Source organism: Eptesicus fuscus, chromosome 4 (assembly GCF_027574615.1).
Source record: "Eptesicus fuscus isolate TK198812 chromosome 4, DD_ASM_mEF_20220401, whole genome shotgun sequence".
NCBI lineage: Eukaryota > Metazoa > Chordata > Mammalia > Chiroptera > Vespertilionidae > Eptesicus > Eptesicus fuscus.
The window spans coordinates 25,180,731-25,195,583 of NC_072476.1; the positions used below are offsets into that span (position 1 = coordinate 25,180,731).

General features: G+C 49.2%; 1 protein-coding gene across 2 annotated transcripts in view; it reads right to left on the reverse strand.

Moving 5' to 3' along the window:
• Positions 1-10,435, reverse strand: part of TMC7 (transmembrane channel like 7) — a 52,965-nt gene extending 42,530 nt beyond the window's left edge. For both annotated transcript variants that reach the window (XR_008555781.1, XM_054714785.1), the window contains exon 1: positions 10,295-10,435. Coding sequence is in view for 1 of the 2 variants with exons in the window: in XM_054714785.1 (XP_054570760.1) it covers positions 10,295-10,361 (67 nt within the window). In the remaining variant the exon portion in view is untranslated. The remainder of the gene's footprint in view (positions 1-10,294) is intronic.
• Positions 10,436-14,853: the final 4,418 nt, after the last annotated feature.

The window sequence follows — 14,853 nt, forward strand, 5'->3', positions numbered from 1 at the left end:
AGTCTATGGTTTGACATTGGTTTTATTTTGGATGCTAACCAGAGGTGGGGTCCCTGATTAATTTGTGCTCACAGCCACCAAAGGGTCTTAACCAGGGGCTCACAGTCCAGGGAATCTAGTTAAAGCTGCTGACATCTCCACCAAGTGCTCAAAAACCTCCAAGGCCAGAGACTCATCACTGCTCTACCCCTGGAAAGGCCACCCACTCATCCACCTGTTCATTCACTCACATACTCGAAAGCATTTACTGAGCAACTGCTATGTGCCATGCACTGTCCTAGGACTGGAACACAGCCCTGAATATGACTCACAAATTCCCCGGCCTTTAAGGGACTTATATTCTAGCTAGAGGAGATAGACAGTAAACAAGCAAGAACAATATATTTCAGGTAATATGTGGAGAAAAATAAGGCAAGGGTGGGTTTGAGCAAAGCTTAAAGGGAGAGAAAGAACCACACAGCTAGGTGGAAGAGCAGGTGCAAAGGCCCTGAGGCAGGACCATGCCCAGCCAGTTTGAGGAACAGGACTGGAGAAGAGTTAGCACGGAGGAAGGTATTAGGGTAGGAGTCAAGGCCGCCAGGGCCTGTGGGCCACGGTGGGACTACGACAGAGGAATGACATGATCTAACCCAGATTTAACAGGATCTCCCAGCCAGCCCTGTGGCTATTTCTGTCCTTGGGCTGCGCAGTTTGGCACGGCTATGCGCCATGCCAGGGCATCGTGTGTCCGGCTGCACTGTCCCTCTGCAAGGGTAGAAATGTTCTATATCTGCACTGTCTAAACACGGTGATTATTAGCCATGCGTGGCTACTGAGCAATAGAAGCGTGGCTGGTGAGACTGAGGAAACTGCTATGTGAATTTTTAATTTGATCAGACTTCATTACATTTATTTCTCCACAGCCACATGGGTATTGAACAATGTAGAGGGCCCGCATTCACAGGATCCCAGAGCCTAGTCTGAGAGGGGAGGAGCCAGGAGCGCTGGGAGCCTCCTCTACCTGCCAGACTTCAGAACTTCAGGGCTGGGCGGACCTGCATGAATCATGGCACCTGGCGCCTGGCACCAGGGTGGGGCCTGGGGACAGGCTGGGTCCAAGGCTTTATAAACGATGAGCAAACAGCCTACGGGAGCAGTGACTAACTGGGTAATCAGAGCCAGGCTGGGCCCAGGACCCAGGCCTCCTGGTTTTCAAGCCAGTGGAGCATCCCGTGGGCTGTCGGTGGAGCAGTTACTTGGATTCCATCTGTTTGAGGAGGTAACATCACCTGGTGGTTAGGAGCATACTAGTAGCCTCCGAAGTCCGCTGCCTGGATTCAGATCCCGGCTCCGCTTGCCACCCGTGTGCCCTGGCAAGTTTCTTAACCACTCGGAGCCCTGTTTCCGACGTGTTAAATAGGGATAGAGGTTTCCACCTCGCACAGCCATCCTTAGGGCTGAACCGCTATGCTGTATAAAGTGCTTAGAAAACAGGCTTTTTGTGAAGGGCCAGATAGCAAAAACTACTCAACTCTGACGTTGTAGCGGGAAAGCTACATAAGCCATAAATAAATGGGCACAACTGTGTCCTAATAAAATTTTATTTATAAATATAGGTGGTGGCCTGGGTTTGGCCTGAGGGTTGTGCTTTGCAGACATCTGGCTTAGAGCAGTGCCCGGAACACTGTGCTATACACGGGTAGTTACTTACTGATGAACTGATTTATTATGAGCCTTGAGAAAGAAGATACCTACTGAAGATGACTCCTGGTGGCTAACTGGGCTCAAATTTAAAAAAAAGTAATACAACAAAACAACAACAACAAAACAGAGCCTAGCAGCCATCTCTACACAGGGGTCTCTCATGCAAACTGCTCTCAACTACCTGCCTCTGCACTGAACTGCCCACCTGTACTGCGTTTCTGCCATCTGAGCCAGTCCTTATCAAGGAGTTCGTGGAATCTTATTTCAACCAAGAGGACTGAGGCTTTCCCCATCCAATTGGAGATGTGTGGCTCCAGCCAACCAGAGAGCCTCTATTCTGATCAATCAGGACCGTGCCTTTTGGACCAATCAAACTTCAAGGATTTGGAGTCCTCATCTGCAAGAGGACAGACCAATCAGGGACCAGGGGTGGGGACTCTGTCCCTATAAGCCAGCGCCCCCTCTGGCTCTGAGAGCACATTTTCCCTTTCCATGGAAGACAAAAGAGTGGGTTTCCCTGGCTGAGCGATACCTCACTGGAGCAGAGCTGAGAAGACCGGCACAGGCCAGAACAGACCGAAGCACAGTGGAGCAGACCAGCTCAGTGCAAAGCGGACCAGCAAGGAGCAGAGCAGAAAGGGGCCTGGCCTCAGGCCCACCTGGTTCTAGGTCTGCCTCACAGCCGTGCTGTTTTCACAGCTGCGCTGTATCACAATTGAGCTGTTTTCCACTGGATAACGTTTCCTTCTTCACCGCACCCCACATAGAGGATTCCTGTTGGTGTTGAATTGGTGCCAAGGACCATGGGTTGACATATTTACTGATGAACTTAATGAACATGAAGAATTATATCTGCAGTGGGGGATCTTCTTGCTATGGACCACGCTACCCCTTAGGTGGCTGGTTTATCCTCCTTGGCCAGGCTCTCTCCAAAAGAGATTTCCCTGGGGGTGACATTCATGACAACTAGTATTTACCAAGTGCCATGATTATGCCAAACTCTGCATGCTTACCTCCTGTGATTCTCAAAATGCCTTCCTGTATCACTGATCCTGCAATATGGAAAGTTCAGAGAAGACAAGAACTTTGCGCAGGTTGAGCTAAGGTCTGAACCGTCGGGGCAAAGATGCCAGCAAGTCTTCCTCCCTCTGACACCCCTGGTGATCAGCATGGGGCCTGGCACACAACAGGTGCTCAAATAAACATGTGTCAAGTGAGAACATGGACACGCTGGCTCTAGGTTCACACCATAATGTCCTTCTGTTTCAGGAGCTAGTCACGTAACTTCTCAGGGATAACAAGGACCAATAACACTTACTCCATTGGGCTGCTGTAAGGAATTCAAGAAAGTTACATATTGGAAACCAAAATCAAACAGATGACCCGGGCTTAGCGGAGCCTCGGGAACTGGTTCCTGCTTGCCTGACCTCACGCCATCTCCTCCTCTAAGTTCCAGCTGGGAGCCTCCTCCAACACACCAAGGTCATTCCCACTCCAACCTTGGCTCTTCCCGTGCCTCCCTCTGCACACTCTTTCACCTGCACTTCAGAGAGTCACCTGCACCGACTCCTTGACACCCTCAGCCTCAGCTCCAAAGTCCCCTCCTCAGAGAGGCCTTCCCGACCACCCATCCAGGCAGGGCCCCCCTCCTCCCTATGCCATCACCTGTTTATTTCCTTCTCAGCAGTTCTGGTGAACTGTAACTACCCGATTTTTGTCTCTATCTGGTCAGTGTTTCCCCTGCTTCGTGAAAGCATGTCCCTGGCCTGCCTCTTTCACCACTAGGCCCACGCCTGGAGCACGCTTAAGGCTCATGGTCCGTTCCCATCCTCCTCCTCCTGCTGGGTGGAGGGGAAGGCCCCACAGAGGTTGTGGGTGGGTCCCACACCCAAACAATGCTCCTTTAAAAAGCAACCAGACTACAACAAAGGTTACAACACTGAAAAGTCATTTCCCCCTTTTATCCCTCTGAATTCTTCACTTCCTAAAAGAAACAAACACACACCAAAAGCCACGGGAGGACTCTGGGCCTAATCTGGGCCCGAGTTGCTGGGCAGAATTCAGCCTCTTGCAGACAGAGGGGGGAGAAAATAAGGCAGATGGCTGGCTCACCAGAGAACCACTGCAGCCTGAAGGTGGCCCGTGCAGCCTCCAGCTGTTCCAGGCCTGCAGAAGATCCCTCCCTCTGGGACACCTGTAAGGGTGAGGAGGGACCCGGATGAATGGGCTTAGCAGATAAGGGGGGAGGGAGGGAGAGCACTAAACACGGCAGGTTGCATGGTTACTTCCATTTTAATACACTCTGTTGGAATAAAACAGCCCAAAGAATAGTGGTTTAATTCCATAAATATCTAATAGCGTGTCTCCAGAAAGTACAGGCACACAGCACACGCAGTCATAAATCTCATAACGTGAGAGCTAAGAAGGCCCGAATAATAATAATGCCAACAGCGACCATTCAAGTGCACAGAACCGGTGTGGTGCTAGATTCCTGACATGCTTGTCTCCGTATATCCTCCTGGTGACACTAGCAGAGGGGGACGATGAACTCTGCTTTACAGATAAGAAAACTGAGGCTCAGGGAGGCTGCAGGACTTGCTCGAGGTCACACAGCTGATCACTGGCCAAGTTAGGGTTCACGCCTAAGCCAGGCGGTTCCATAAAAACTACCACCAGAGGTTCTCTTCATTTATCTTTAAAAAACAAACAAGTTCCACCTCCCCTCACAGGAGGAGTCTAATGGGCCTGTTTAGTTTTATCCCTTCACCCTCTAGGGGTTCCCTGCTTCAGAGGCCCAGACAAGTGGGGTCAATCCAAACAGTCCCAGCAGAGCCCTCCAGGTCCCCTCCTGAGAGCAGAGGAGGAGAGAGGAGTGGTCAGTGGCCCTGGAGCCATTACACAGGTTTTAATTCTGTCCAGCCACCACATCGTGGTGATCTGATCATCTTGGATGAGTCACTTTGGTTCCCCCACTAAACACTGAGATAATGGTCACAGTCACTCCCCACAGAAGTGTCAGGAGCCTCTGAGCTTGGCCCTTCCTCAAAAAAGTTACAGAGTCAGGCCTTTGTGGTTCAGTGGGTGAGTGTCAACCCATAAACCAAGAGGTCACTGGTTCAATTCCCGGTCAGGGCACATGCCCGGGTTTTGGGCTTGATCCCCAATAGGGGGCATCAGGAGGCAGCCAATCAATGATGTTTCTTTCTCATCGATGTTTCTATCTCTCTATCCCTCTCCCTTCCTTTCTAAAAATCAATTAAAAATATAATTTTAAAAGTCAAACACAGAATTACCATATTATCCAGCAATTCTACTCCTAGGTGTATGCCCCACACAACTGGAAACAGGTGTTAAAGCAGAAACTTGGACATAAATGTTCACAGCGGCATTTTCCCCAACAGTCAAAAGGTGGAAACAATCCACATGCGCATCAATGGATGCATGGATAACCTGTGCTATATCCACACAATGGAACAGTGTTCGGCCAGAAAATGGAATCCAGTACTGATACATCCTACCACAGGGCTGAAGCTCAAAAACATCCTTATTGCCCTGGCCAGTGTTGTCCAGTGGGGTGAAGTGTCCCATACACCAAAAGGTTGTGGGTTCGGCCCCTGGTGGGGGTGCATGCAAGAGGCAACCGATCAATGTTTCTCTCTCACATAGATGTTTCTTTCTCTCTTTCTCCCTCCCTTCCTCCCTCTAAGATCAATTTAAAAAAAAAAATACTTATTTTAAGTGAAAAAAAACAACCACCATAAAAGGTCACGTATTCTATGATTCCATTTATATGAAACGTCCAGAACAGGTAAATCCATAGGGACAGAAAGCAGATTGGTGGTAGCCAGGGGCTTGGGGGGAGGGAAATAAGGAGTGACTGCTTGCTGGGCGCTGTGTTTTGGTGCGAATGTACTAAATGCTGCCGAACCGTGAATTATGCCTCAATTAGAAAAACAGTCCCTGCGTGCATGCTAGCTGAAGATGACCTGGTATGAAGTACTCAGTGACCGGAATATCAAAAACATCTGGCAGAGGGGAAAAGCCAAGAAGAGTCATTCTGGTTAACAAAGAACAGGCCAGGCACCGAGGGGCTGAGGGCCCACGGTGGGATTCTTGCCTCTTGGAGGAGGTGACATTGAAGTGGAGAGCACAAGTGTGAGGAGGTGGCCCTGGAAGAGCAGGGTGAAGGGTGTGTCGGGCAGAGGGAACAGCAACTGCAAAGACATGAGGAGGGAAACACGGGAGGAGCCAGCGTGTGGCAGGGTCAGGGGGAAAAGGTCAGCCCCTTGGAGGCTGGAGCGGTAGGCAGGGACCAGCTCAGATGACAATCCTCTCTAAGGGGCGTGGGTCAAGGTGGTCCTCCACCTTCTACTCCTCTCAGAACCTCCACTTTATAGATGGGAAACAGGGGCTCGGAAGAGGAAGTACCTTGCTCAAGGTCACAAGGTCTTTTTTTTCCAGCAGCAATAAAATGTCTGGGCCAGAAAAGTGATCTCTGGATAGGAGGCTGATGAGTAGAATTCTCACCACCAAGACTTTCTGTTATACACAATCGTGACTGTTTTCATGATTTGGAAATCCGTATAATATAGGCGTCAGGGGGCAGTCACCAAGGCAACCGGGGCTGCAAGGTTGGCCACAGCGAACTTTGTGTCACTGGCCACAGACAGGGCTTTTAAGAGGCTAAGTCAGTGTCTTAACCCCATTCCTACCCTTAAGAACAAAACAACTCAAGAGAATCGACAATACAGTTCAACGGATACTTTGAAAGGGCGAGGCCAAGGTGTGTGTGGATTACAGAGAAGGGACACAGAGTCCAGCCTGTGGGAGGAGAGGTAATCAGGGAAGACTTCCAGAGGGAAGTGACAGCAGACTGAAAGAAGAGAAGAGCAGGATGCCTTATAAAGAAGCATGGTAATGGCCCCTGGGGGAGAGGGAACAGAAGGAGCTTCTCAGCCTCAAGAAGCAACATGGCAGGTGGGGGGAGGGGGGATGTGGGAGCTAAAGGGGCCAAACCACAAAGGGCATCCCTCAACTAATATTTACTGAAGGCCCACTATGCACCATGTGCTAAGCAGGCAGATGCAATGGGGAGCCAAACAGGCCCAGCCCCTGCCCTCCTGGAGTTTATCATCTAGTAGGGGAGGCAGAGATATTAATTAACAACAGTTAACGCTCCCATGGCAGCCAGTCTCCAGGATGGGCCCCAAGGATGCATCCTCTCCCCCAATATCCTGACCCTCATAACTTTATATAGGCTCCTTCCACACTGAACGGGGCCAATAAAATACTGCAGAGCCAGGCCAGTGTGGCTCAGTGGTTGAGCATCGACCTATGAACCAGGAGGTCACGGTTCGATTCCCGGTCAGGGCACATGCCTGGATTGTGGGCCCAATCCCCAGTGTGGGGAATGCAGGAGGCAGCCAAACAATGATTCTCTCTCATCATTGATGTTTCTATCTCTCTCCCTCTCCCTTCCACTCTGAAATCAGTTAAAATACATTTTTTTTAAAATGGTGCAGAAATACCACTGTGATTTCTGACACCAGATCATAAAGGCATTACAGCTTTCGCTTTGCTATCTCTCAGATCGTCTGCTCTGGGGAAGCCAGCCGCCAGGTCATGACGACACTCAGCAGCCCTCTGGGAGGTCCTGTGGAAAGGAACTGAGGCCTCCTGCCAACAGCCAGTGTAAGTTCGCCATCTGTGTGAGCAAGTAATCTCGGGAGGGATCTTCCAGCCACAGGCAAGCCTTCAGATGACACCATGACTGAAACCTCATGAGAGACCATGAGTCAGAACCACCTAGACAAGTCGTTCCCCAAGTTCTGACCATCAGAAATTGTAAGATAATGAGTATCACTGTTCTAAGCCACTAAGTTTTGGGGTGATATGTAACACAGCACAGATAACTAATACAAACATTAAGTTCTTTATATAAATCAACTCTCTTAATCCTAATGACACCCTGAAGTAGGTACTATTCTTATCTCCACTTAATACATAAGGAAACTAAGGCACCAAGCAGTTTAGTGCCTTGTCCAAAGACAAATCCAGTAAATGGGAAAATGAGGGTTTGTATCTGGGTATCGGAGTCTAGACTTACAATCACTACAGCGTAGCAGTGGTCCCCTCCCTGTCTCTCTCCTTCCCTCCTTCCCTCCCTTCTTTCCTTTATTTGTCACAATTTAGCATCTACTATGTGACAGACACTGTTCTAGGTCCTCAGGGAACAAGACAAAGCCCCTGCTTTGCATGGCACCCATATTCTAGAAGAAGAGACAACTAACAAAAAAAGTAAATAATCAAATCAGTTGACTTCAGGTGGGGATAAATGCTCTGAAGGAATAAGCACGGTAATGGGTCTGGGAAAGCGAGCTGGGGGTACTTCTTCAGACAAGATGACTCTAGAGGTCCGCCTCTCTGGAATGACATTTGAGCAGACCTGACAGGAGGAGGGGGAAGAAGAGGCTGACATACAAAGAGCAGAGGGAACTGTAGTTGAGGCAAAGAGAACAGCAGATGCAAAGGCCCTGAGGCAGAAACCACCTTGGTATGTTGGAGGAACTGGAAGGCAGCCAGTGTAGCAGAACGCGTTAAGGGTGATGAAGGCCTGGAGAGGAGGCTGGGGTCAAATCACCGGGCCTCGTTGGCCGCCAGAGAAAAGCCTGGAATTTATAGTCAGAGCAGTGGGAAGCCACCTGAAAGTTTAATTACGAAGGGGAGTGGTGAGATCTGTCTTATCACTTAGATACAGGGGTGGGGAACCTTTTTTCCTGCCAAGGGCCATTTGGATATTTATAACATCAGTCGTGGGCCATACAAAATTACCAACCTAAAAATGAGCCTGCTATATTTGTTCAAACATTTAATTAACTCACCCCTAATGCCTTGGCAGGGCCAGACCAAATGATTTTGTGGGACTTATACAGCCCCGGGGGCCAGACACTCCCCACCCCTGATAGAAGGAGGCACAAGCTCCATTCCATAAACCAGATCCCCTCTGTTTCCTGCCCACCTCCAACGGTACTCCCATGATGCCCATATAACAGATAACCGTTTACAAAGTGCTACAAAGTTATAAACATGTCCCTTCTGAGCCTTCCACCCATGCTAGTGGGTACAAGGTCAAAAATATCATCTGTCCAAGGGATGGGGGAGACTTTAGAAGGGCCAGTCATACCCATAAAAAGATGCTTAGAGTCCCCTTAAACACCCAGGAAAGATCCAAAAAAGATGAATCTCAGGCCTTCTGTAGAGGAAACCATGGCATCTTAAATGTGATTGTGCTAAAATAAGAGGAAGATAAATAGAAACCAACTAAAATAATCCTTGAATGGCCATTATTGAGAGGTTAAAGCTGATGCCACAGGATGAATAATGAGCTAAAAAAGAATTACCATCAAGCCCAGTCTGAGTTCTGATTCCTGAGCAAGTTCCCAGGGTTTGGGTCCCTTCTGGATGTCTTTTCTTTTCCTTCTTCTACACGTTGAGGACAATCCAGTCCTAAGGGTCTAATGCCCAGATCTACACTCATGTCTTACTGTAAATCCTTGCAACAAACCCACTCTTCTCAAACTGAATTAGAGAAAGCACTGCAGATAAAACTCAGAGTACAGTCTTGTGTTCTGTTGAGGGAAAATATAAGATACAAATGCTACAAGGAAGCCTGCCTGGGTGCTGGCAACTTTTCTATCTTGACTGGGTGGTGGTTGTCCATAATTTTGTAAAAGTTCACAGAGCAAGACACAACTTTCACCCAAGGGGAGGGGAACCACATTATAATGCCTGCTCAGTTATCATTTATTGTGCTTTCTCTGTACCAGGCACTGGGCTAGGCACTTCACACACTTTTCTCTCAGCTATAATCCCACCAACATCCTATCCCCACTTTACTGCTTAAGAATCTGAGGCTCAGCCCTAACCGGTTTGGCTCAGTGGATAGAGCATCGGCCTGCAGACTCAAGGGTCCCAGGTTCGATTCTGGTCAAGGGCATGTACCTTGGTTGTGGGCACATCCCCAGTAGGGAGTGTGCAGGAGGCAGCTGATCGATGTTTCTCTCTCACTGATGTTTCTAACTCTCTGTCCCTCTCCCTTCCTCTCTGTAAAAAAATCAATAAAATATATTTTTTTTAAAAAAGAATCTGAGGCTCAGATAAGGCAAACCACTTACCAAAGATCACACAGCAATAAACAGCTGAGGCAGAATTCGGTTCCAAGTTCATCTCATTGTAAACCCTGAAATGTTGGGGGGCGTGCGCCTCCTACCAGAATGTTAGAACTGGTCGGGGATCTCACAATCTTTTCATTTAACCGATAAGGCTATTTGGAGACCAGCCCAGGATCCCTCCGCCAGCAACTGGAAGACAAAGCCCCCTCGCTCTGGACTCCCATTGCCGTGCTCCTCTGGTGCGGCATGCGCCCGCTACTGGGTGAGGATGGGTAAGGAGAACGGGAGTAAGAAAGACCGCTTTCCTCCTCTTCTCCCTCCTCCCGACCCCACAAAAGACTGGGAGGGAGGGAGGGAGGGAGGAGGCTGGGCTCTCGACAAGTTCCAGGCACCTCGCCGTGCGCCCTCCCACCACCCGGAGCGCCGTCCCGCCGCCCTACCTGGATGGGCGAAGGGCTGCCTCCTGGGCCTGCTGGGCGGGAGCGCACTGGCGCTGGCCTCGCTCATGGCTGCGCTCCGCGCCGCGCCCCGAAGAGGCCGCCGGAGACCCGCTCCGGCCGTCCCGCCGCCGCCGCCGCCTCCAGGCCTTCCCTCCCGGAGCCGGGATTCCAGGTTCCGGCGCGGACGTCACAGAGGCCGGGGCGGGGCGCGGAGTCCGCTCTTCCCACGCCCGCCCCGCGCTGGACCACTCGAGGGGCGGGTGCGCGCCGGGATGTGTCCGCAGGGGGTCGTGTGATGTAAGCCACGTGTCGCGTCCCCGCTCAGGGATGGGGGCCTGGGCTGGGGATCCGAGACTGCTCCATCCAGTGGCCCGATGAGGGGCGACCTCCCAGATGTCTCACTCAAAATTTTGCATGTATAATAAAAATAACCAAACTGTAAACAAGTGTTCCTATAAGTTACCATTTGGGTGCAAACGGGGGTGGGGGGGGAAGAGTCTATTTGGACATGTTTGTGAGTGCCTAAGATGTCTCTGGAGCGGGGAGCTGGACAGCTGGGTGAGAAAGGTGTCCGCGAGGGTTTTCCCTCTATGCCGTGTTTGTCTGTTAAATTTTCCACGTTTCATTTCTGCCTGTATGCATCTATTCACGGACAGTTTAAAACATAGAATTACAAGGAATTGCTAAATTAAATAAGGAATGGGGAAGTGCCTTCTGCAGAAGAATTCCAAATAATGTACATGGGTACAGGGATATTTCAAGGAGGTGGAGCACAACTCCCCACCCTTCACGTGTGAGCTGCACAGGTGACTTCCTTCCAAAGAGGACAGTGTGGAAAGGGGAGGGCGGGGCACACAAGTAACGGTGCCGGGATGACACCGGCCCAACACTCGCAGGCAGACAATCAAGATCAACATCAACCGCCCTGAGTCATGTTGATGGGAGGCACTCTTCATGTGAAGTCATGAGAATGACCCTTTCCCTATGGGGGTCTTTCCCACCAATAGAAATGGGGTCGTTCTTTGGGAAAATAACCCGTCTAAGTCATAAGAAAAACATCAGGCAAACCCTAATGGAGCGACGTTCTACAAGATACTTGATGCGCTCCATGAGGCCGTCAAAGTCATCGAAAACGAAAGTCTGAGAACCGCCCCTGCCCCGAGGAGCCTATGGAGACAGGCCCACGGAAGTGCAATGTGGAAGCCAGGGTGGGAATGTGGCGCAGGAAAAAGGAACAAGTGAAGTGCTTTACAAACAAAGTGTGGGCTTCCGATAATAACCCTGCGTGGACATTGGTTCATCTACTGTGAGAAAGGTGCCGTACTGATGTAAGATAGTCCTAATCAGAGAAACGGCGTCTGAGGTGTATGGAAACCCTCCGTACTCTTCTCAAAAATTTTCTGTAACTTGATTTTCTGCCTGCGAGTGTTGGGCTGGTGTAACTCTAAAACTATTCTAAAATAGAAAACTGATTTAAAAAAAAAAAAAAAGGTAATTGCCTGGCTCCAAAGAAAGACTCTTTTTATTGTATTAAGGGTAGGGTCACTGGTTTCCAATTGGAACTTCGTTTCCAGTTATTCCCCGAGTGAGCAGGACCACATGCCTGTTTTCTCACCCAGGGCATAGACTACTAGACCCTGAGCTGTGGAGAATAATCAATCACCTGCAGTGCCTGGGCAGAGCATCTGATGGGGGAAAAACCCAATCTGGACACCAACATCACACTTACATAAAAGAAAATCCAAAGATATAAATACAAATAGTAAAACCATGAAGTCTAACAATAAGAGGTGTATTTTTTAAAAAAATATCTGAGAGGGAAAGGTTTTATTAAGTTTGACTCAAACCCAGAAGCCAAAAAAGCATGATCACTTCAACTACATAAAAACTTTCATCGATGACATTTGTACCAGGATAGTCCTCGCATTGTTATTTATAATAGCAAAAGCGTGGGAGCAACCTAAATCTCCACGGAAAGGAGGTTTGTTCGATCAATTTTGACACATACGTCCAGCTGTTATAGAGCTCCATGTGTAGATATAAAGAAAGTTCTACGTGTACGTCAGTGAAAATAGCAAGGTGAAGAGGTGTAGTAGGTAAGCTACCATTTGGGGAAGGAAAAAACCAGAATATGTATGTGTTTGAAACCGTATAGTATATCTCAGGACAACGGTGGGGGTATTACTGATCATCCTCACCACAGCTGCCTCCCTGCCCCTTGATCCAGCCCATAGCTCCGGAAAATGATGGATGGAACCCATTTTCTTTACAAATGGAGGACAGAATGGGGTGGATGTGGTGGGGACTGGTCGGGGACCCTAGAAAGAAGGCTCAGAACTCGTGGCACTCCTCTTGCTCCTGCTGATGTCACCGGGCACCTGGCCCTGGCTGGGGTCTGCATTCTGGTCAGGTGAGGCCCGGGGTTCTCTCCGGGGCCGGGGAACCAGCCGAGGCTCCTGAAGGAGGCTCCTCCCTCTCCACAGAGGACTAATTTTACAGGAATAGAAATGGGGTCGTTCTTTGGGAAAATGCCACAAAAATCTCTTGTTCAAAGAAGGTAGAAGAGGAAGAAGGCCAGATGCCAGACATATTCGGACAGAGGATGGCCAGTTCCAAGGGGAGCCACATCTTGCCACAGCGCCCCCTCGGAGCATTCTCATTTCTAGCACTTTCTGGTACAACTTTTGTCTGCATTATTTGCTACAATAGAGTATAAATAAGCTTGGTGAGGGCCCTCTTTTATTATTAGGGGGATAATAATAATAATAATAGCCACTTGTTGAGAACTTACTCTGTACCACAACCTTATGATCACAATACCTCGAAAATTTTCATCATCCCTAAGAAAACAGTAGGAACCTTCAATCCCCATTTTATCGAGAACAAATGCATAAATAAGTAGAACAACAAATTGATCTCTCTCTCTCTAAAATCAATCAATAAAAAAATACAGTAAGTCAAAAGTGCATTTAATACACCTAACCTACTGAACATCATTGCTTAGCCTAGCCTACCTTATATTGCTCAAAACACTTACATTAACCTACAATTAGGCAAAATCATGTAACACAAAGCCTATTGCATAATAAAGTGTTGAGTAGCTCATGTAATTTGTGGATTGTTGTACTGAAAGTGAAAAACAGAATGCTTAACTGCACAGCTGAAAGCACAGCATCGTTAAGTTGGAAAATCCTAAGTCGAACCATCATGACTCAGGGACCATTTGTATTCCACAGACTCGCTCCGGCGGTGATGCTGATAGCGGGCATGAAGGCGTCTGTGAAGTTCCTTTCAGGGCAGTGAAGGGGGCTCCAAGCTCTGGGTCAGCTCCTGATGGCATTTCCTCTGGACCCTGCTGAAATGTGAAACATAGTGGGGCGAGAGAGGGGAACCTCTCTTCCTTCCTGGTGTGAATTGCTCCTTCATGTTTAAATGCAACATCTCTCTTTTTTATATATATATATATTTTATTGATTTTTTTACAGAGAGGAAGAGAGAGGGATAGAGAGTTAGAAACATCGATGATAGAGAGACATCGATCAGCTGCCTCTTGCACAACCCCTACTTGGGATGTGCCCGCAACCAAGGTACATGCCCTTGACCGGAATCGAACCTGGGACCCTTCAGTCCGCAGGCCAACGCTCTATCCCCTGAGCCAAACCGGTTTCGGCTAAATGCAACATCTCTTTATTGGGGGTCAGGAGAGGCAATCTTAAGGCAAACTGCAGAGTAATTCAGAAAAGGTGAGACACCTCTGAGGTCAGGAGAGGCTCTTGGCTGCCAGCAAAGGGCCCTTTCACAGAGAGGTTCTCTCCCTGCTGGAGAGAGCTCAGCTGTCCCTGTAAGACCTAAGTGCTTATGGCCAGGCCCCCACACAGGCCTGTCCTTTCCCAGGGGGTCCAGGGCTGGACCACCGGCCCATCTGGGAGGCACTTCCTTCCTGCTTCCCAGTCCCAACATCTACCACAGCCCTAACCCACACCCTCTTCTCACCAAGCACAGAGCATGCGCCCTCTTCAGGGACAAGCCAGTTTTAATCCCCTTCCCTCCAAGGCTGAATCCTAACAAAAACTGAAATAGGATTCCCAGGGGGCTGCTCACAGCCTCAAAACCAAGCCCTCCCTACGCCCGCCCCCTCCATCTGCGACCAGCCAGGGAAACTCACCATCAGCTCTATTTTGCACTTACCACCAAGCGGTGGCGCACAGGACATGGCAACATTAAACGTTTATTGCAAGCCCCTGCAAGTACATTTATCTGTGTGTATGAATGTGTCAAGTTGCAAAGCCCTCTCTTTGGGAAGGACTGTTGTGTTCTGGTCTGTAATCCTCCTTTTGCACATTGAAATGTCCTGCTTGGCAGAGAGAGCGGTGATTAAGAGCATGGATTCTGGAGCTGCCCAGCCTGGGTTCCACGGCTAGCTCAGCCACTCCCTAGCTGTGCGATCTGGGGCGAGTTGCTAAACTTCTCTGGACTCCTGTTTTCTCATCTACCAAATGATTCTAATAACACTACCTACCACCAACACAGGCCTGGAGTCAGGCAGGCAGGGAGCCTGG